General features: G+C 37.6%; 1 protein-coding gene across 3 annotated transcripts in view; it reads left to right on the forward strand.

The window, feature by feature from the left end:
• Positions 1–4625: 4625 nt before the first annotated feature.
• Positions 4626–24176, forward strand: part of LOC115430521 (anoctamin-4) — a 52070-nt gene continuing 32519 nt past the window's right edge. For 2 of the 3 annotated variants that reach the window (XM_030150586.1, XM_030150585.1), the window contains exon 1: positions 17058–17480. Coding sequence is in view for 1 of the 3 variants with exons in the window: in XM_030150587.1 (XP_030006447.1) it covers positions 4781–5006; positions 7957–8031; positions 15986–16210 (526 nt within the window). In the remaining 2 variants the exon portion in view is untranslated. Of the gene's footprint in view, positions 5007–7956; positions 8032–15985; positions 16211–17057; positions 17481–24176 lie in introns of those variants that run through there. The other variant, XM_030150587.1, reaches the window with a different exon arrangement.

Raw genomic sequence — 24176 nt, forward strand, 5'->3', positions numbered from 1 at the left:
TAAATTATAGTAACCCCAGTCCCAACCCCCAGTCTCGCCTCTCATCTTTCAAGGTTTAGAAAGAGGAGAAATTAAATGTATAAATAAACAAAAATGAAGAACATAAATATTCATAAAGTTACATAATTAAATGCATAGTGCATTACCATTAAAATGTTTATAGACAGCAGATCGACACTACTCAAGGGATTGTACAGCCAGTGTAGAGCATGACATACAAGTGTTATTGCAATACACCCAATGGCAGATACATTTACAGCACAAAAAGTGCTGGGTTAATCAAATTAACACTGAATGTCCTTACAGGATGTGTTAGGAGTTAGTTACAGCGTCAACGGTAATTTTCAGATCAGTGTTTCCGAGAAACTTTAAGAAAAGGCCCCAAATTTGATAAATATCACCAAACTTATGTTTAAGACTATAAGTCAGCCTCTCTAATGCCAGACATGAAGATAATTCTTTAAGACAATGACTAATAGGAGGACATTATCTATTTTTCCAGCACATGGCTACTTGCTGTATTTCTACTTGAATGGTTATACATTCTAGTATCTGCGCTTGGACAGATAATATTTCTTCCACCACAATCTCTGGATTTAAACTTTAAATATAATCATGTTTCAGCATGTGTCTTACCTCAGCAGAAATGTATCTGGAGTGTCGACAGTGGAGTCTCAGCAGGACTGTGTGCAGATTTTCATGGGTGCTTATTCCTTTTGCTTGATGTGCAGTGATCTGAAAGTTGTGACAACTCTTCTGCTTCTCTCTTGTCCATGCCTAATCTTTTAAACCACTCCCATGTTTCATAAGGGTCTTGCCCCTGAAAGGTACTTTTGTCATATGGGCACAGTTGTGACAATATGCAGGAGGTATGAGCATTGTAACAGAAGTATTAAGAGAATCATACATCGGTGTTAAGGATAAAAAGCGCCTTAGTTCTACAACTAAGAACTGAGAACTATTGTGCAACTTCAGATGCCTCTCTATACTCTCTATACAGCACCAACACTTAAATAGTTCAGCTACTTCTGTTCCCTTACTTCTGGATTTCCTCTCTCATTTATCATTCACCTTGACCTTTTTTTGTTTTTTTATTTTCCAGGTGTACATTTGATAATCAGTAATGGGACCTGAAATAACATTGAGCCAATGACACCAACAGACTTGATAAAATCAGGCTGGCTCTGTAATTGGTCTCAGGCTGGACAATTTTTTTCAATGTTCTTTTTATTGAAATCAAGGTGAAAAAAAGTGACAGTCATACAAAGAAAAAACAATACTTTTGGATTTTCCATATAATATCTATACAATTCCCATCCCCCCACTCTACAAAGTCCACATCCAAATTTGAGGAGATTAAATAAGTAAATAAACAAATTGTTGTGGAAAAAATCCTCTGCTCGTTCATCCTCAGAATAAAAAATGGTCATTAGACGATTGGTGTCTTTCTGTGTATTTTAATCGGAGCTCCAACAAGGAACAGATCATACAGAGGCGGAAGCTGTCTACAGGAGTGTACAAAGATTACAGTCTGTCATTGTCTCTTATATGAAACTAATAAAAAAAGTCTGTGCCAGGCTGGAATATCTGGGAGTACAGGAAGAGATCACTTCTGTGAGAAACTTCCATGAGAAAGCACCTCTTTTTTAACATGGGTGTACATGTGTCCTTGACCAAACAGATCAAACACAGAGTACAAAACAAGCGTTTGTCTAAAAACCCAGTCTCATATAATACAGAGTTCGACCAATCTTATATGTAATATAGAATATATGTAAAATAGTGTAATGGTAATTTTACATGTATTGTCCAATCTGGACGTTAGAAAAAGATGATTGTTACAGAGGTGTAGAGTCCAGTAGACAGAGGGAGATTGGAGGTAACCAGGGTGGGGAGAGAAGTCAAGAAAACATTGAAAGAGATAGAGGAAACAGGGTAACACGTTCATTTTAATACAGTTCATCTTTTTCACCAGTGAAAGAATGAGTGTAAATCCTTTTGTAGGTTATTGATGAGGGGTGTACATACTGTGAGTTGTATGTGAATTTAACTGCGACTGACTGAAAAGAAAATATCATCAGAAATATTTTGAAAAAATATCAAATGAGAGTTGATTCATAATAATCTGAGGTGTTAGAGCCCTTTCATGTTATTGTTTAGCCAGTTTGTATTTCATACAACACTTGTCCAAATGTCACACATCAAACAAACAAATTTATAAGCAAGCTGCTCTCTACATTCACTGTAATAAAATGTTTTTCTTTACAGCAGAAGTTACCATATAAAGTTATCATATACACTTTTGTAAACTGTATCTGTTTAGATGGGATCAATGTTCAGAGGATGGATCCATCCAACACAGTTGGAGAAGATGATTCATTCATTTATCTTTGTTTGACATGCTCTTTCACAAACACAGAAGAGAAAGTTAATGTGTTGAAACACACATGACCTAAAGTTCAGCTGTTTTCAGAGCGGAACTTTGGACTGTTTGTACAACTGTGTAAAGCAACTGGTGATGGACAGTTTAAAAATCCAGTTTCATGCAACCACTGTCTCTATAAAAACATCCCTATTGCTCTTAAAGATATTGTCTGAAATTACTCACACCTAAATACAGAGAAGTTGTGAGTGTTTCATTACTAGGCAGCAGCGTGGGGCTCGCAGCTGAATCTCTGCACCCTGTTTGAGAATGTGGAACAGTATAAAGGACTTCTGCATGGGCTGAGTTATTAGACGACAGATCTGGGCTGTTTCCCATGAGCCAAAGGGCCTTCCTGCAGAGTAGTGGTTCTCACTTCAAAAGCCCCCTGAGTACTGCTTAGGCTGAATGCCACATTGTACTCTGTACTACATGAACTGTATATGACCTCTTTTTTCTTTTTTTTTCTTTTATTGTTCTTATATTGTGTTTGCCGTATGTTTGCATATGCACAGAACTTATTATTCCCTAAGAGGAGCAACAATTTGTAGTCATTTGATAATATGTCATTACGTCTTTATCAAACTTAAAACGCAGCTCAAAGAAAACAGCTATAGCGGTGGAATTATGCAAATTGATATTTTATGTTTGCATACATTTTATATCGCAATTGTACAGAAAGAATTTTTATTGTTTGATCTTTAGTTTTCATAGTGTAATGTGTGCATGTTGGGTTAAATTTTTGTCTCCATTTGGAAAATTTTAAAACTGGCTATCACAGAAAGTCTGCATCTGCATCTTTCATTTATGGTTTATGGTAAGAGGATGGAGACTGATCTCATGAAATTGTGGTGTATGTCATGCCAGTTTAGTTTAGTTTATTAGTTTGATCCCCATTAGCTGCTGCATACCCCAGCAGCTACTCTTCCTGGGGTCATCAACAACACAAAAACAAAGCACCAACAATTTCCCACAACTCACTCAACAAACAGGATGTACATACACTCAACACAACAACACAAAACCAAAAATCAGCAACAGCACACAATACAAAACAATTACAATAATAATATCAACAACAGAAAAAAAAAAAACAATAACAAACAGCTCCACAACAAACAAAAAAACAAACCGTCTAGATGATGTCATTATAGGATATACAATAGCTCAGACAGTTATTCTTGGGTAAATATGAAAATTCTCAACCTTTTAGAAAAACTAACTGCTTGAATTTCTGAAATTAAAAATTGTGTTCTTATAGCATTTGATGTGCTATACGTATGCATTTTCATCCTTTTGTGTGTTATTCAACACCATTTGATCAATGTCAATTTACGCCAAGATCTCGGGTTCACATATCAAAACTGATCTTGTAAAATCGTGTTGTATGTCTCGCCAGTTCTGAGGATGAAACTTACTTTACTTCAGGGGCCACATATAGCTAAATTTGACCTTAACTAGACTTGACCAGTAAAATAATACCATAAAAACTTATAAACAATGACAACTCCAAATTTTAACCATGTACAACCTAAAATTTGCCCTGTGCATTACAGCTCACAGATCACAATGGATTAACAAACACACAAAGCATTTACTAATGGTAATAACACTGTTAAAATGTTATTTATTTTATTTTAAAATACTTTTTTTTTTTTTTTTTTTTTTTTTTTTTTAAAGAAATTTAAGGTTATTCTTAGAAATTCAGGTAATTCATAATTTTTTTCTGGTGAAAGGACTATTTGTAAATGTAAATGTTTTCAAACCTTAATTATGTTTTTGCAGTTTTTTCACATTAAAACAAAGAGAACATTTTGGCGTTATCATTCTTTAGGCCTGTAGGTTTTTATGCTATTACTTTACTGGTCTGGCCCACTGGAGAACATATTGGGCTGCATGAAGTAAAACAAGTTTAAAACCCTTGACCTTTAATATCTTCAGTGTGATTTTTGCTCTTTACAAATTCATCCCACGGGCCAGATCAGACCTTTTGGCGGGCCGGTTTTGGCCCGCGGTCCGTATATTTGACACCCCTGTCTGTGGCCATCTTCGCTTTCTTTAAGACTTTTTACATCTTGATAGCACTATTCAATCCCACACTGGAGACAGGAACTTGACCTCACCAACCACGTGAAGCAGCCACGCCTGCAGCTGTGCGTAAAGACTGCAACATCAACCGAGATGCGAGCCCAGAGAGGCTGACAGGATGGAGCAGAGGTGAGATCCGCTCCTCATTACCGGCACACAGGCTTGAGCACATTGTTACGTGCAGTGGGTGGAGTTAAGGATGCTGAAGGTACAGAAGTTTTCGCCTTCACACGCTGAAGCCATGCGTAAGTGTGATCGCTGGTGAGGAGGATGCTGGAGCATGAGGGAGGAACAGACATGCGACTGGTCCAGCAGATCAACACAGGGATGAAGATCCAGGCCGGGAGCGAGCAGATGGGCGGCAGCAAGGTCGGAGAAAATCAAGAAAATCAGGTCATCTGTTTGCAGTGTCAAGACGAAGTGGTGCGGGTTTGTCCTGGAAGTCCGCGCAGTCCCCGCCGCGCCATCGCGACGCGCCTCTCCTCCGGCTCCGCAGGTAAAGGCATCATCTGCAGCATGTGGGAGCACACAAAGTAACCTGGGCAGAGTTTTCATGTAAAGGTGTGGTTGATAATATGTCATCAGTTTACGTTGTTAGTTAGTCTGACTTCACGTTTGAGTGTGGGCTAAAATGAGGGTGTGGTGCTCCAGTGTCAAGTCAAGAAAGAGGGGGAAGCATGTTTAATGGGTTATGAAACACACCAAACAAATGAGAGCTTATTGCAGACAGTTGGAAAGCATTAGTTCCAAGCAAAATGTTTTGATTATGATGACTTAGCCAGCCCATACACAGACACACACACACACACACACACACACACACACACACACACGGTCCATTGGAGTCAAGGTGGGACGTCCTGTATATGTTATGTTTGTGTAATGTCAATGTTGGGTGCCTCAGAAATTAATTAGAAAAAAATGTTACTGTAATTACGTGGTTTTGACAGCTAACTTCTGTATCTGAAAGTCTGCATTTAGGACACATGCAACCACACTAGTGGCTTTTTAATTATATTGCATTCTTCAGGGAGGAAAATCATCTATTACACTGCTGCTGCACTGGTAGGCATGCATACACATCTGCTGCACACAATGAAACAAAAGAATCTGTGAAGTTTCAAGTCACTTTACATCATTTCGATAGAACTTTTTGAAGAAAATGTGCTGCGTGTGTGTAGTTCATTACAATTAACTCAGTGTCAGTTTAAACTATATTATTTTCAATGCTGAGGTAATGACTGAGACCTCTAAAACATCCTCCTAATGATGAATTATGTCACTGGAAGCCCAGAGGCCGATCCACTGACTTGCTGATTCTCATTAGGCGTGGTATTAAAAGATACCTGCAGCTTTATCTCAAAGCACTGAAGAACATTTGAGTGCCTATGCTGCTGAAAAGACTCCTAGTCAGTGATAAATGTCTGTGCTGCAGTTGCTTTTTTTCTGATGCAGCTGAAGGTGTTAGATTACAGAAAAAGAGGAAATGTGAGGCTCTTATAAAAGTTTCCCAAATTATTAAATGAGTAGTATTGGTTTGTATCCGCGTCTCGGTTTGATGAAAAAATGTGTAGTACCTGCAGTTCCTCTATGCTGGAACAGATTAATGGTTTAACCTCTATCTCCCCTGAGAACTCAGAGTTCCAAATTAGACATGTAGTTTCCCATGTCAAGGTTATTTTATTAATTGATCATGGAACCTCTTTCATGGAAGCTGTCTCTTATCAAGTGCCTTAAAGGTGGAAGAAATGATCCAGCTCTTACTCATACATATTTTCTGTAGTTATGGAGTTATGGTTGAATGAAGCTGAAATTCATCACCTCTAGTAGTTCTTCAAATTACATACATACATACATATATAAATATATATATATATATATATATATATATATATATATATATATATATATATATATATATATGTATATATATATATATATATATATATATATATATATATATATGTATACAGGGTGGGGAAGCAAAATTTACAATATTTTGAGGCAGGGATTGAAAGACAGTGTATGACCAATTAGTTTATTGAAAGTCATGAGAATTTATTTGCCACAAGAAAATTGACATAATAGAAAATGTTTTTATTCTATGTGTCCTCCTTCTTTCTCAATAACTGCCTTTACACGCTTCCTGAAACTTGCGCAAGTGTTCCTCAAATATTCGGGGACAACTTCTCCCATTCTTCTTTAATAGTATCTTCCAGACTTTCTTGTAATAGTTTTGCTCATAGTCATTCTCTTCTTTACATTATAAACAGTCTTTATGGACACTCCAACTATTTTTGAAATCTCCTTTGGTGTGACGAGTGCATTCAGCAAATCACACACTCTTTGACGTTTGCTTTCCTGATTACTCATATGGGCAAAAGTTTCTGAACAGGTATGGATAATAGTGTTAGGTATGATTATGACATCAATATATGTTTGGTTTCAAAACAATTGACATAGTACCTGCTGAGAAAAAACAACTAAATGTTCATTGTAAATTTTGCTTCCCCACCCTGTGTGTGTGTGTGTGTGTATATATATATATATATATATATATATATATATATATATATATATATATATAAAATTTTTTATTTTTTATTTTTTTTTCTATTTTGGCTTGATAGTAATTGATATCAGCTTCAATCATTTATTGTCTAAACAACAGAAAAAGTTTACTGTGTGGTTCTCCCAGAGGTTTCTCTTTTCCCACTGGGTTTTTGTAGTTTTTTTTTTTACTGAGAAGGAGGGTCTAAGGACGGGGGATGCCCAGGACATTAATCCATTTCCTTCATCTACTGTTTATTTGACTGTTGTTTGTTTTCATATCCAACTAATTCTGTAAAGCGAGGCAACCTTGTAGTAATATAGGGCTCTACAAATAAAATTGAATTGAACTGAATTAAAAATCCCCTAAAACAGTAAATATATATAATACAATTTCACTTCATTTAAGGTATGTTTAAGCTTTACCAATCATTATTTGATACAAACAGTGACCCAAATGACTGTGTGTAATATGAGCCGTATCATTACCACCAGATGACTTATCTGATTCCTCTCTACAGTATAAATTGGTAGACTAAGGCACTAAAGGTGCTAGGCTGGTGGAATTTATTCCCCCAACTCTACCAAGGTCAAAGGTTGTATTCCTTCTGTAGCTCAGGGTGTTTAACAGGACACATACATTGCAGGATTAGGGTTTTTTTTTTTCTCTAAGGTTGCAGGTTCATGACTTTCATCAAACCCCCAGGAGCACCACTAGGCTTTTTGGGATACACAGTATTCTCAGCAGGAAAAAGTTTTTGCTGAACTCATCAATAACAAGTACATTAGCTGTAAATTTATCTAAATGTCAATTGGTTTGTGATGCTGTAAGGTGTTTTTTGAGTAAGAGTGTAATTGTGTCACAGCTTCTGAATGCATCTGTCTTGGTCATACAGATCGTGAGCCCAGCAGTGGCAGCTACAGTGTCTCCACAGGAACCTTCTATAGCTGCGTCAGTCAGATCACCATCGGTACGTGCACTTTGTCAACTGAATAAGCTGTTTTTGTTCATTAAAAAGAGAAAAGACTTAACATATTCTCCTATTGTCATATATGTGATCTGAATGTCTTTACATATAAACTAAAAAAATCTCTGTGATGTATTGTTTATTAAAGTGTATTGTCTTTGGTTTCATAATAATTACATTATTATTTTAATATTGCAATATTGCGGGATTTCCATGCCCTGTGTTTGTTAAGACGACATCTTTGACAAAGAATGCAATACTGAAGTTGAAATGTTTTCAGAATTCCTAAATCTAAAGCACATGACAGCTGAGGTCGCCTGTCAGTGACAAAAGCATAAAAAAAACACAACATCATGAACTTTGTTTTCTAATCATCATATCACACAAACAATGGAGCCTGACACCAGTGCAGTGGACGGTACATTGAATATCTGCATGTAGAGAGTGATTTGTAACAGCTTTGTGCTATTTAACCCAGAAAGACCTAAACATCCACAAACTAAACATCCAAAACCATCTACTGATGTAAAATATTTAATAACTATTCAACCATGAACCCTGTCAATACATGTAAATATTTGGTGTAAAATGCAGTTTGTCATTTTTTCATGGTCATCAGACGCATGATGCATTTGGATGTTCAGAGGCTCCGTAGTTACCGTGGAAACACTGTCATCTTCTACAACATTGATTCACCAGTAAAACCCATAGAGTTGGATCAATGACAGTGGATGGAGACACTTTTTTTATGTTCATTTTATGAGATATTTGCTGAAAAAGTCCCTTTTTCTTCACTTTTCCTTGTTATGATATAGTAATCTTTGAATTTACTTTGAGTATTCAAGAACAACTAAATTAAATATAAGAAAATACATGATTTACAGTGAAACATGTAATATGCAGAGGATAATGTCATAATAAATGGAGATAAATAACTTAAGAAAGGTTAAATAGAGAGAAAAATTCATTTGGGAACTGTCATAGAAGTAGCACTGGGTCTTTAAGGGTTAAATGGTCATATCTGCAGGATTTTTAAAAGGCAAAGTGTCTGTGTTGTGGGTAAATTAATATGTAAAGCCTGTGATAGAAGCAATTGAGAATGACATGCCACTGTTAAAGGCAGCGTTATATGGAGTATAATAAAACACATATACTATAGTACATTTCTGTGCAGCAGCCCCTCCTTAAATAGCAGCAAATATAAACTAAGCTGAAGTGTAACCCTTGCTAAGCAGCACAAAAATTAAAGATTTCCCCTGACATGTAACTTTACTATTATATCAGGGAGTAGTGACAGCAAATAGTGCATTGTTGTCAAAGCTGTCTGAACCTGTTTTGCTGTCTGTCACAAAACTGCAGCCTTTGGGCCATTTGCAATATTCAGACCTTGTCGTTTGACATTTTTTATGAGTCCTGCTTGGTTAGTCAAAAACGCTGTGACTGTGAAGAGTTTGGGTTCAGCTCAGGCTACGCTGCTGCCGTCTGCATGCAGGTGTTCTCTCCCCTCCCTAGTGCAAAATAAAAAAACTAATGAAGTGATGAGAGAGAGCCTCAGACCGTTGAGACTCACCCTGTTCGTTTTACGGAGGAAAAGATCTATAGTCTTGTCCCCCACTTTGACATCAAAAAGACTTAGTGAGCTGCCTGTGATTTAAAAGCCCTGGCCTTTGTTTGAGAAGAAAACAATAGTCAGCATCACTGTAGGTTTTTAAAACTTCTAATCGATTATAATCTTCCATTAGTTTCACTCTACCCCTGTAGGACTTCAGGACTTTAATGCAGTTCCACAACTTAGGAAGAGATAACCTTTACCCTGGGGCAGAGATTCAGTGAAGGATGACACGAGGAACAAATCAAATGCGCCAAGCTGAAATTTCTACTGCATAGACAGAGTAACAGCTACACTCTCATACAAGTAAGAGCTGTAATATGATTTGATATTTTAGCGCCGGTGAGGATAGATTGTCATAAGCTACAGAGCAAATTTTCAGTTCCATCCCTTGAAATTATTAAATTCATGTCTCAAATGATAACTATGCCCGAGGAAAATGTTTCTGAGGTTTGTGCTGATGCAGTGCTTTTGTGTTTATTCAGAGAAGAACCAAAGGATATAAGGGTATTATGAAGTTGCACATACAGTAAAAGAGACATTTATTGATCTTGTAAATATGAATCTGCAGCTGCACCTTCAGAAATGTATCTATTTCAAGTAAACTCCTGCAGCAAATTTATAATCAACACCCATGTTTTCTGTTTTCCTACTTACTGTTTATTCCAGAATAAAAATCAGAGGGATGTTCATTATTATAAAAACCAAGGATGTTTTTTCAAAAGCCTCTCACTTCTGGAATCTGCAAATCTGTCTGTGTTGCTGCCGTCTACATCCAGCTTTCCTTCCATTTTGACAGGGATGGTCACGTTATTAAATGCGATGGAAAAGCTTGTGCTCACACAGGGTCACTGAATGAGTGATACTGTGTCATGAGGAAATTTCCAGGCAGACTGGAAGTTAAAAAGCTCTGCAACAGCAAAATGTATTGAGACGTTTTAGTGTGCAGGACATGTTTTCTAACAGCAAAATATTAGGACATGTCTCTGTCAGTTGGCCTTGACTTGCAGCCTGCTAATTTATTTAGCATTTTTAGAGACAGACATGCAGCACATTTGATCTGGTTTTGTAATGAGGCTTTCTTGCTTCTGTAATCCTTTGGTTTTTGGAGGTGTGAGCCCACTCTGGTGCATCTGGAAGAATGCTCAAATGTTGTAGAATCCTTAACGGCTCCCGTTTAACTGTATTATTATATTTATCTGTATTAACCCATAAAGACCCAGTGCTACTTTTCTGGCAGTTCCCCAGTTACTTTTTTCTCTCTATTTAACCTTTCTTAGGTGATTTATCACCATTTGTTAGAATATTGTCCTCTGTATTTTGCATTTTTCAGTGAAAGTCATGTATTTTCCTATACTTAATTTTTTATATTAATATAAATATATATCAAAGGTTATATCAAAACAGAGAAAACTGAAGAAAAAGTTTTTTTTTTCAGCAATGATTTCGATAACTGAACCGAAAAACAAGTGTCTCCATCCACTGTCATTGATCCAACTCCATAGGTTTTACTGGTGGTGAATCAATGTTGTAGAAGATGACTGTGTTTCCATGGTAACTACGGAACCTCTGAATGTCAAATGGGTCATATCTGATGACCATGAAAAGATGACAAACTGCATTTTACACTAATTGTTTACATGGATTGATATAATTATTGACTCAACAGGTATTAAACATTTTAGATCAGTAGGTGCTCTTTGTCAGTGGTGGATGTTTCTTTCTTTATTATGGATTAAACTTCTTTAATATGTCCAGACACACAGTATCTGCAGTCTAACTGTTCTTCTGTCGGTACATGTGACAACTCAATACAAATGATTCTGATCGGCTGCACTAGAACAGCTTAAAGCAACCAATCAATGCTTAAGAAAGCATAAGACACAAGTCCTTCAACGCACTAAGAGTCTGGTCTTGACCGCCTCTAAGTGTAAAATGTCATGAGATATCTTGTGTTATAATTTGGCGCTAAAATTTGATTTCATTTAAAGCTAAATAGAAAAACAGGTTCCTTTGGTGTTCATAATGAAATGGCTTTACACAATTCTACATATCCTCTGTTGCTTCAACAAATCAAAACTTTCCTCAGAAAAGCTGAAAATTTAAACTAAATCTAGTCAATTCCTCAACTAAAAATAAGAGAATAACTGCTTATGCACTCACAATACTGAACTCAAAATGCAGTCATATTTCCTGCCCCTTTCCAGTCTCCTTACATTTTACTTTATGTGTGAGACTGGAGCACTGTTGCTGTGAGTTTGCACCCTCTGACATATTGACATCAGTGTCGAAAGTCATAAAAAAGGAGACATTAAATAGTCAGAGTTGCTTCACACATAGTGCAATCCCTCTTTCAATGTAAAGGAGTCTGACCTCAGGTGTCCCTCTGATTACAGGACACCAGTGTTCACACTTGTCATTGTACAGTGCAGTGAGCGGCCCAGATACCTGCACCTGCTTTTGTTTTCTTAACTCTAAGGGCGTCAGGAAGTGGAGGTGCTACTTATCTGGGCCTCACTCTCCTCAGGGAGCCACGTGGGCACTTTTTTCTGATTACTGCGACATAGATATTGCTTAGAACACACTATGTCCGAAAAGGCTGCGCACATGCTGATTTTTTGGAGGTCGTTCGGATACATGCCAGGTGTAGATTACCACCTCTGCCCCTCAGGTGACTTTCACAAGGTGTTGAGGCTTATCAGCTTATGATATAAAACAAAAGCCACAGTCATCTGTTTGTTTTTATCATTCATGTTTCATTACAGTTATAAATGCAAACCATCATTTTAATCATAATCATAGTTTCTTTCTGTTATATGTAATGAAATTTGACACTACTTTTAAATTCCACCAGCATCACTTTTAGTTGGCAGTTCATTACAAGGACTCATGGAGGACTCTTAACCCTCAGACCAACATCTATTTCTCAAAGAAGTCGCAAGGGTGAAAAACCTCCCATCATAACAGTTAAATGACCTTATGTAATATTTGCTCATCACTGTCAAAATGTAGCTTTAGGGCATTTTAGCAACAACAAATATGTTGAGTCATATTTAGAAGATGAAAATGACACAAAAAAAAAGAGACAGAAATCAGCATCTGCATGCAATCAAGGTTTGGTCTTGCTTCATCTTGCTCCAGAATAATTAGGACAAAAAGAACCATATCTACTCCTTCCGTCATTGCAGAGTAGATCACTTTTATGCATAGTTGCATGGTGTGAATTTATATAAAATAGAATAAAATAATATAATAATTTTCCAAATACTAACAATAATGTAATTCGACTGTTTTTCTTCCCCAAACTTTCACTTGCTCAAGAAGAAGACTCCCTTCTATACAGTATATTCCAACTGTGCAGTATTTTTTTTCTTGCCAAAAGGAGTTATACTAGTTAAATTCCCATTGGGGAAGTAAAGACTTTCTCTGTGCCCTAGTTGTTGTAACTGCTGACTTGAGCACAAATATTATTTCGGGGACACCCAGCCCATCGTGGTTGTACACCATCGTGTGAAAACCCCCTTATTCTTCTAAAGAATTGGAAACTGTAAAACAGCTGAGATGAGATGTTTATCTTAGATTAGACTCATCCCTCTTCCTTAAAATTTATCCTCCCGTAGAATTTGCTGTGTGAGGAGCAAGCTGGGAGGCACAGACCCTGCCAGGCGTTCCACTACTCTGCTATTGATTGGGCTGTGTTTGTTCATTACTGATGTACTTGGAAATCTGCTGGTCTTTGTGTTTCACTGGAAAGCAGGAGGTGGGGTGGGGTGAGGGTGGGGTGAGTTCCCTAGTCCCACCTGCCCCTGGTGTGTTATGTAACGACACTGAGCTGGAAATTAGTACAAAAAAAGTACAAAATCCCAGTGCACAGTGAGGTAATGAGCCTATTATTCACATGTTCAGTCCGTATATTTTGCAGAAAAGTATGAGCTATAACTACACACAAGACATGAAAACATTTCCCATTTTAATAATAGCTGCTAATAGGACATTTCACAACAGTGGATTCATCACAGTGTATTTCACTCATGAAAATATTCCTATTTTACGGCTTTAACTCCCAAACTTATGTGACGAAGAAAAAATGTTAAATGCATTCAAAGCAAAGCCATCTTTATTCATTACTTCTTACTCCTTGTGTCCACTGACAGTTACAAGCTGGAGGTAAATACTCACCATTGGCTTTATGGTCCAAGACTATAAAACTTTTGGAGTTTCTGGCAACACCAGATCATTTCAAGATCAATCCAATACCAGATCAATATAAAAAGAGACACTAAAGTCTGAGAAATAGAGGAGCCTGACTTGACAAAGCAGGACTGAACATTAAATTTATGTAGCTCAGTAAAGACAGACTGCATAGCCAGTCCCTGGATCCCAGACTGAAAACAACTTTTTTCTTTCAGTAGAGTACAACATTTAATGGGATTAAATTTAGACAAAGATTGTTTTAGCCTCTGATTGTGTGGTGTTTATTTTCTTTGCATTTGAAAAGGAATGTGTTACAATGAACAATGCCAGACCTCTAACAGTAAGAAACAGTCTCTTTACAAAGACGTGGTTGGTGTTAGAAGTGTCCACCTTTGGCAGTGTTGAAGCAAAAACACACACAATGTCTCTGACCAAAGTAATTACACTGCAGCTGAAGAGGGAGTGGTGACCAGGGCCAGGACGTTGATGTTAGTGCACTTTTAGAGTTGAACTCTTCTTCCTCTTGAATTGCATGAATAAAGGTGGTTTGTCCATGGAGTTGATATTTGTCTTTTAGAATGACAGCAGGAATGATTTCTACTATACTTACCTACTTACTATACTATACTATACTATACTATACTATACTACTATACTATTCTACCACTGTTTAATGTCCTGCTATAACATTATGAATATGCACAACATTCATTTTCTGAATTGCTTAATCCTTGAGAGGGTCTCAGGGGTGTTGGATCTTACCCCAGCTTTATGCAGAACATTACAATGCATATGTTCATTCATAGCTGCATAGTTTTGTAGGTCATGTGTCTGGGTTTTCTCCATTTCATCCAGAGAAGGGTAAGCAGTGACCTTCTGGGGTTCCTTTGACCAGATGTTTCAGAGAAAAACATTTCTGGAACAAACTACATCTGATTGTTTCCCCTGGAGGTGCATCATAAGTTTGAGTTACTTCAGTTGTCGTCCCGCTCCTGCTGCATCTTATCCTGGTTTCTGTTTTAGCTAACACTGTTAATTAAAAAGAATCCCTCTGCTTATATTTGATCATTTTGTAGATCAACCAATTGCCTTTGAATGAACTGTTTCACTTTTTATATAAAATAATATTTTTTAAAGTAAAATCAACCTAATTTTCTCTTTATAAAAAACTGGGGGAAATGGTTGACATTCAGGGAAAAATGGGTCTATTAAGGGACCTAAACACATTCTGACACAAACACAGGCTGTTTGTTCTTTTCATTTGTTTGTTTTCTCTTTCTTTTGTTCCTTTTCTTGCTCCTCAACCTGAGGAGATTGTACTGTATTATACTGATAAAAATGAGGAAAAAAATGAATCTACCTAATTCTAGCATTTGTAGTCATTTTATGTGTATAAATTGTATATTTTTGATTGAAAACTGCTTACTTTCTACTTGTAGTATCTGAATTTGGTTTTCTAAATATGCTGCTCCTTTTAAATTATATTTGCTCTCTTTTTGTTAGCAACTGCGGAACTATTTTTCACTCCCAAATATAAATCCCTACAGCATCACAAAAGATAATAGTCCAAATAATTTCTATTTTAGAAATTTGAGGGGACCCTGCACTACTGTTAAGGGTTATAAGGGGATGCTGTAACATAACCCTGTGAGACCTCCATGATTTGGTGTTCAGCATTTTTGTGGGTAATGTTAAAAGTAAAACTCTAAATGTAGAAAAGCAATAGGAAAACCACAGAGTAAATTTAACTAAATAGCACAGATTAACTCATGCTCCCTTTAACCTCTTATGTTTCTCATAGTTTTAGTCTTTGAATGATTTCTGCAGCTTCTAACACTAGAGGGCAACATTGTAGAGTGAATTGAGGTACTATGATGCGTCTCACTTTCTGCACTACAAATGTTTCAGTATTTCATTTATCAGCTTTAGGCAGAGTGAATTGGGAGGTCTCAAAGCACAGATGTCTGATAAAAGATGTAACACAATACAGCTATGACTGCATGATTAAAAAGTAGTACAGTACAGTACAAGGGCATGTTTTATTTATTGTGCTATTGCATGCTTAGGAGCTTTCTGGGAGGAAAGCCTATAATGAAAATAAAAAAAACTACAGCTCATTTAAGTTCTGTACATTTGCTTCTCATCCACTGACAGGGTTTGACCTGGGTGGTCAGGTGGCCATTGGATTCTCCCACTGGAAGAGTCCTTTCCCACCGAGTAACCACAATCTTCCCAGTCCAGACTGTGTTCGCTCCGAGGCCTCCGCTGTCCCACCTATCAGCGACCATCTTGAACCGGCGTCCTGCCCAGCATCCCTGTCTATCACCCCCCTGCCAACCTGCAGTGGCAGTCAGGAGACGATCTGTGACAGCAGTACAAGTATGTGGAGGCAGTATAAACAGCATATTTATCCATCCATCCTCACCTGATTTAGTAAGGCACAGACTGAAAGGCATTACATATGCATGCTGTTACATATTGTACCAGTAGAGTCATTAGTGAAGATAAAATACTGTGTCTGTAAATGGGAATATCAATTACCATTAAACTTTTAATTTTTAATGAGTTCAAAGTTCACAGTTTTCCAGCTTATCCATGGACATACATTTGAACACATCATAGCTGAGCACTGTACATGATAATAGGTGGAATTAAGAGAGGAATTAAAATTGCCTGTAGCCTGCTGGGGTCTATTTTCACTCAAGTGTTTGGTTTATTATGGCGTTATTACAGAGGGACAGTGTGTTGGTGGGAGTGGGAATTATTACATGTTTATCATTCTGAGTGTAACATTGTGGTTTATTGTTGTCTGTGACACAGAGGGTTGTGATCTATCAGACAACCCCTATCAATACATGTGTCCCATGGGGATTGTGGTCTATTTTCACAGAAACACAGATTAAACTACCCACTATACAGCACAGAGATAAAACACTCTAGGGTAATTTTTGTTAATAATTTCAAACTACTTTGTCCATAATGTGTGTGTGCCCTTGAGTGTTCGTCAGATCCACACACTACACTGATGCTGTCATCAGTACCAACTGTCATGGTTTTTGTCGACAGCAACACTGACACAGCAAGCCCTTTTTTCTGATTGGCCACTGTCACAGCAGCTTGATCTCTGATTGGCTGCCAGGGAAGACTGAATAAGAATGCCAATGAGCGGCACCAACCTCCTCTCCCTCTCTCTCTCTCTCTCTCTTTCTCTCTCTCTTTTTCTCGCACTGTAAACAACCTGCTCATGCTTTTTTCCTCCAGAGAAGATGTATGACAGGTTTTTCTGCTGCCTGGTCTTTGCACACTATGACAGATCGGTCTTTAAGTGTGTGTGTGTGTGTGTCTAAGAGTGTGGAGACATTTGATCGATTGATGCAGTGATGGAGAGTAAAGAGTAAAAAGTGGGGATGCAGGTTTCCCTCGTGGGACATCGTGTTTGTTTGTTTGTTTGTTTTCCCCTCTGCGAGGTCATCTGCACGTTGGAGTTGGGGGGGAGGGGTGACCGCTGTGTGTGTGTGCGAGTGAATGTGTGTGCGTGAGGAAGAGTCTTCTGGCTGTTTTGGCATCTGCTGCGACTCAGCTAGGAAGCCCACACCGTTTCCTTTCTGAGGGGTGAAGTCTCCTCTCTACCTCTCTCCACCTTCACACGGTGAGTGTTGACAAGTTGTCTTCGAGCTACAGCAGCTTGTTCTCCTCAGTGGATGTGTTTTCTTTTTTTTTTTTTTTTTTTTTTTTGCTGCAGTGCTCTCTGTCATGTGTCTTACTCACACTCCTGTTTACCCTGCTTCATCTCTTTTACACAGTTCCCTGTGACCATGGAAGCATTTGACCTTCACATGTACACACACATTTCCTCTCTCTTACACTCTCTCTGCTGTGTCCAGGTCATACATATAATTTGTTTCATACACTCGACTTCTTCAACATCCATGGTGCGTCGGTTCTATGACAGAGAAATGGGTCATGCCTCTGTGATGAGTATGTGACTGTGTGTGCCGTGTCCGTGTCGTCGGATCACCACTAGCAGTTCAGCGGGCACGAAATCTCCGCTGATTGCCGTGAAGAAGACTGTCTGTATGTGTAACCCCTTCTCCACCACCACTGGCATGATGGCTCCATTCAAAGAAAATGAATGAGTCTTTGTCTCAAGTGACTTGACACTCAATCCCTTGGGCAACACATCAACCCCCCGAACACCTTTTCTTCTTCCATTTCCCTTTTTAATCTATTATTCTCTGCTCTGCATGAGCTATCATCTCTACACAGCGCTGTGCCAAACAAGGACACTCATTGCTATGGATAAGAGTGCTTTTTGCTTTTTGTTTTATTTATATATTTCACATAAATTCAAATCAAAGATCCACAGTCTTTTAAGTGTCCATAAAGTGTATCCTACTGATACTAAAACAGTCAGTGCAGTTGAAGTTCTGGAAGTCGTGAAACACAAATGAGAAAAGTGTAGAATTATATGCCCACATTTCATGCAAAGAAGACCAGATAAAAATAAACAATAAAAAGTGAAAACGAGGAAAAATTAAGATGAAGGTCCCAAGCCACATCTATTCCTCCCACAATGCATCTTGATGGTGTCTTTTGTTTTTCCCTGGCCCTGTTTACTGCAGTGGGACAGTGTGTGGGTGGAACTGACTTGAAATAAACTGTACATGTTTATCTTCCTGACAGAACGTGTCATCTGCTTGAACAGTGTAGCTCACTATTGTGTTTTAACAGCTTCTGCTAAACAATATTGGATTAACATACTGCATTAACACAGGCGGGTTCAACGTCATTACTTGTATTTAATGGGATTTGGTGACTGTAACAATCTGGAATATCATCAGGTTTATTCTTATTCTCTCTTCTAATTCAGGATCCAGGGAGGCTACTTTTTCTTTTGCACCCAGAATGTATTCATTATACAAGATGAAAATGATGTGATAATGTACATGTATGATGCATTGACAGCAGGATCACTGACAAGGACTAGAATGACAACCATGGTTTTTGGATTAATGTGCTGTCTAGTAGAATGTGAGGCCTCTTAATGTTCTTTTATTTGCTTTTACCAGCCAAATAAGACTAGATGTACCAAGTAGATACCAAAGGTACAGGTTTGGAAGATACATATTAATATTGGCCATGATCCAGCCCTGCTTATTCTGTTGAATTTAATGTATAATATGTGATAAACATTCATATAGACCTAGAGTTACAACCATTTACTAATGACACATCTTTACAGTATAGATGATTATATGCATTCGCTCATTGTGTTTCTGTACTGTCCCTTCATTTACACAATGAAGTGTGAAATTCTCATTGTTTTGTCAGATGCTTGTTAGACTTTTATTACTTCAGCTTCCTTAAAGTTTTTATTTAACGACATATATCCCTATTGGTTGGTTGGTTGGTTGGTTAGTCCATCCTATTATATTTAGATGAAATATCTCAGGAGCGGCTTGATTGAATGTCTTAAAATTCAACACAATGATCACTTGAAAGGACTAACTGAAAAGATTTTGTTAACTAGAACTCAGATATCAAGGTCACTGTGTCCTCAAAAAAAAACAAAAAAAACCCAAAACAAAACATGAGAGATCAGCATGGATGGTGGAAACATCTGATTGAATTTGTGGTTCCCAATGTCAATCAAGAGTCCGAAACATCTTTAAGAAAACTCAAGAAGGAATTTCATTTCAGAATTTCAAAATGCGATCTGCCTCAGTAGTGTAGACTATGCTCTACTACAGTCATGACTATGTAATGCTTCCATCAGCTAGAAGATAGTATAGGTGTCGAACAGCAGAAGTACACATCCATGAGCTTCTACATCTTTTAAACAGTTTGTTTCCTGTTCTTTTGCATTTGTCAAACCTAAACCCTGATGGCATTAGCAGAATAATTTCCTCAGACGTCATAAATCTCCATCCTGAACCACAGATCTTATTACTGTACGGAGCAGTACAGTACTCCTCATTACTAAAACGACCTTGATAGTATAATTAGAGGACTGCCCCTTTAAATCAGCATGAGATATGCAAATCGTGTGACATAACGGCTGGTTAGCTGACAGAGAGCTTTATTTTCAGTAGGAAATGAAATCTCAACAACTGCAATTTTTTCTGGTCGATATATTTAGGGTCTAACATTGGAAATACCATGGTCAGTCATTTAATTAAATGTCAATCTATCTAATCCAATTTGGGGTTTATCTTATAAGTTACGTTCACAACCTCACAATCTCAAAATGAGATGAACAGCACACAATGTTGATGAATTATGTAACTGATACACTGCAATAACAAGTGTAGCCTACTTATTTGCACACATTAATTTTCATGAACTACTTGTTCTATATACTGGAGGTCGTGATTCCAAAGTTTTTCAGTTGTAAATTATTTAGGTTATATACTATACATGAAAGGAGAATCACATTGCAACTGACATAATGAGATCAACTGTATCATTTACTATTCAATGCTCTGCCAGTTCTCTTTAAAGATGAAAAAACCCATAAATGAATGATTTAAATAGTGACGAGTCTTTGAATTTTGTAGAATAGAAATGAGTGAATGAACAGTAGGTCAAATTAAGACCTGCTGACATGAACACTTTTATTTTTACCTCACCCCCCGAAAGGTAGACAAGGGTTATTGTTTTTGGTTTGTTTAGTTATTTGTTTCTTTGTTTGTTAACACTTTAGCGGCAAAACTATTGATTGAATTCATACCAAATTGGGTTTATAGACTGTCAGTAACCCAAAATAGATGTCTTTAAATTTTGGGAAAGTTAAAATTTTTTATGATTTTTAAAAGTCTTCCCATTTTCTTTTAATGGGCGAAATATGTGCAAGGGGCGGGGTTTGTTGTGCCTGGCACCACTTGTTTTCATATTTTATTTATTCCCATTTACTATATTTGTTGACACTTATCCACACTGTTAGAAATGTGTTTCGTGTAAGTGGAGGACACAGGAGACACTGGTTAATGTCAATGATGGAACATTAATGGTCAGTGTCCTTAACCATTCTGCTACTGAGGGTTTGTGTTTAACTGAGTAAGTTACGGGTAAGTAAATTATTTCTCTGAAACTTCCATTTAGACTCAAATCCAGAATAATTTTTCATGTGTGCATGTGTGCAAGTACATCTATGTTTATACCATCTATATGCCACCGTCTATTTGCTACAGCTGCATACATGGAATATTCTATCTGCAAAATAAGTTGGACTTGAAATGATTGAATGACACTGTTTCAGCTTATTTATCCCACAAAGCTTTTAGTGTCTTCCCTGTCTTCACAATAATTAAGTATGTATTCTAGCTTAGTTGGAACATAAACTTACCATTTAGTTATTTACACATCCATAAGAACAACTAGTGAGGTTACTGACCAGCTCTTTCAATCCTTATGCTCTGCAGCAGAGTGGCTCCTCACCTGACACACTGAATGTCAAAAAAACATGTTCCAGTCTGTTTCTCTATAAATAAATGCTGTAAAAATGAAAAAATTATTGTTAAACAAAAAATGATATGATAAGTGAGGCTGACAATGTTAATTATTCAGGAATCATCTTAGACTACACTTCCATTTTGATAAACAAGTCTTTACCAGAACCTACCTGTCAGATATTCTTACAACTGTCATACTGTATCACGTCGTGGTCACAAGCCATACAATCAACTAAAAACCATATCAAAATACTAGGAGAAATACTGCAAATGTTTAAAAATTCACTGTATCCAGCTTCAAAAGTATTAATAAAAAAAAGTAGAAATAAAAAATGAAGTCATTAGTGAGGTTGAAACATTAAAGTTTAGGAAACATCTTAGACTCACACGTACATTTTCATAAAAAAATGAATAATATCTGCAAAAAAATATACCTATTTTTCATGTGGTTTCCAGTACATCTGTATATACAGTTGTCTCTGCTGTAGCTTGTCAAGGCGACTTTGAACAATTTTAAAAGAGAAAAAGAGGAATGTGAGTTTGTTACGAAACAAATTAACAACACTTTTTTCATCACTAAACTGTTGATGTTTTAACAGGAACAGCCTCCTGTACTTCTGTCTGCTGCTAAAGCTCTGGGACCATGTGACCTCAGTTGTGTCTTGGGTTACTGATTTGCCAAAGGGCCTTTTAAAGTTTGATGGATATATTGTTTGAATCGCCACCGTCTTGGAACAGCTAGGCTAACATGTAGCATATGTCCATAGAGAGCCAATATTTATAGTAAGCAGTTCTCTTTCCTTTTAATGAGGCGATATTGTGGTGCTGTGGGTGCAGAGGAAACGGGGTCACGGAGTGTCTTGAATAGAGAGAGGTGAAGCTAATAAGCTCCTACTGATCCCCATAGTCATTACATATAGTATATTTATGTGTGAGAAAAGTAAATTAACAAAGACAAGGCTGTTGTCTCAGGTCTTTTAATGAACAGATTCAACTTTATTAACTGTATATAACATACAATTGATTGACGTTCTGGGGAAAAAAGATGCATATCATTTTTATCTCTGACTTCTGCAACTCCTCCTTGTCAGCTTGATGAAATGTTTACTACCACTTTAAGCAAAGGAAGAGGAAGTGGAGCACTGAACTTTACTAGTGTAAAATTTATTGTGTTTCGCATCCTTAGGCTCCACTGTTCCAAGGCATCAGCGGCTTATTAAGAGCTGAGACGCTTCCCTACCTCTGTCTCTCTCTCTGTACTACAACTCAGCAGAAAAATTTAGCTGAGTCACTTTGCTGTCACACAATTGGGCGTGCAGATCTCTAAGACGGCCACCCCCCTTGACTGAAGTCCTCCTGCTCTCCAGAGAACTGAAAGTGAGAGATATAGACTTATTTAGATAGAGTTGATTTAAGCTGTTTTGCTAAGCTTTGAATAATTTCTTTACCCAGAGGACACCGTCTGGTTGACAAATAGAGCCAATTATCTTACGTGTTCCCACGGAGGATATCTATCTTTTCAAGTTCTCTCAAGGTTAATCCTTATTAAGGACTTTAAAGTTACTGAGCTGTCCTGTTTCTTTTCCTTTTCTTGTGACCTTTTTGACTTGGCATATTTTTGTCTCACACTCTCATTTTCAATTTTCCCTTCAGTATTAACTTTTTTTTTAATTTTATACAAACACAACCACCAAGTCCAACCAGGGACCTCTGTATGTGGAGGTTTCATGTTCTCCCTGTGTCTGCATGAGTTCTTTTCCGATACTCCAGTGTGCTCCCACCATCCAAAGACAGGCACTGATAGGTTAACTGGTTCATCTTCTTTGCCCGTAGGTGTGAATGTGAGAGTGATTGGTGGTTCGTCTCTATATGTGGCGACCCGTTCAGGGTGTACCCCGCCTTCGCCCATAGATAGTTGGGATAGGCTCCATCACCCCCCACGACCCTAGTGAGGATAAAGCGGTTTAGAAGATGACTGACTGACTGACAACTACCAAGGAGAAGTGTGAGACGCAAATGAAAGTTAGCCTGGAAAGTTCTGTCGACAAAATAACTGGACTTGAAATGATTGAATGGAGCTGTGTCTGTGTATTTGTCCCATAGAGCTCTTAGTCTCTGCTCTGTCTTCTTTAGGATGAATTAAGTGTGCATTCTAGTTTAGTTGGAACATAAACCTATGGTATTTTCCGGTTATTTATCCATCAGTTAGAACAACTTGAGGAGGTGCTGACCAATTCTTTGAATCCTTATGTCTCTAAATGCTCTGAATCAGGGTGACATGAATCTTCCCTCCTACAAAGAATAGAAATGGATGGGGGGGGGGGGGGGGCAGGGCTGTGGCTCAGGAGGTAGAGCAGGTTGTCCAATAACTGAAGGGTTAGCGGCTCAAATCCCACTCTTTCCTAGCCATGTGTCCTTGGCCAAGACACTTTACCCACCTTGCCTCCAGTGTCACTCACACTGGTGTATGAATGTTTGGTGGTGGTGGGATTGGCAGCCACGTCTCCGTCAGTCTGCCCCAGGCAGCTGTGAATACACATGTAGTGTACTACCACCAGAGGGTGAATGTGAGAGTGAATGAGTAGGTGCCTTGAAAAGTGCTATAAAAATCAAATCCAATATTATGAAGAAAAAAACCCAATCAGTTTCAGTCTGTTTTGCTGTAAATAATTGCTGAAAAAATTAAAAACTGTAAAACAAAAAAATGAAATGATAAGTGGGGCTGACTATTAAATGTTCAGGAATGATCTTAGACTACATTTACAATTTGATAAATAAGTGAATAATATCTGCAAAAAACATCTTTACCAGAAACTACCTATTAGACAGTCTTATGCCTATCATACTGTATCATGTAATGGTCACAAGCTTTACAATCAACTATAGACCAACAT

The sequence above is a fragment of the Sphaeramia orbicularis genome, chromosome 12 (assembly GCF_902148855.1).
Source record: "Sphaeramia orbicularis chromosome 12, fSphaOr1.1, whole genome shotgun sequence".
Lineage (NCBI taxonomy): Eukaryota > Metazoa > Chordata > Actinopteri > Kurtiformes > Apogonidae > Sphaeramia > Sphaeramia orbicularis.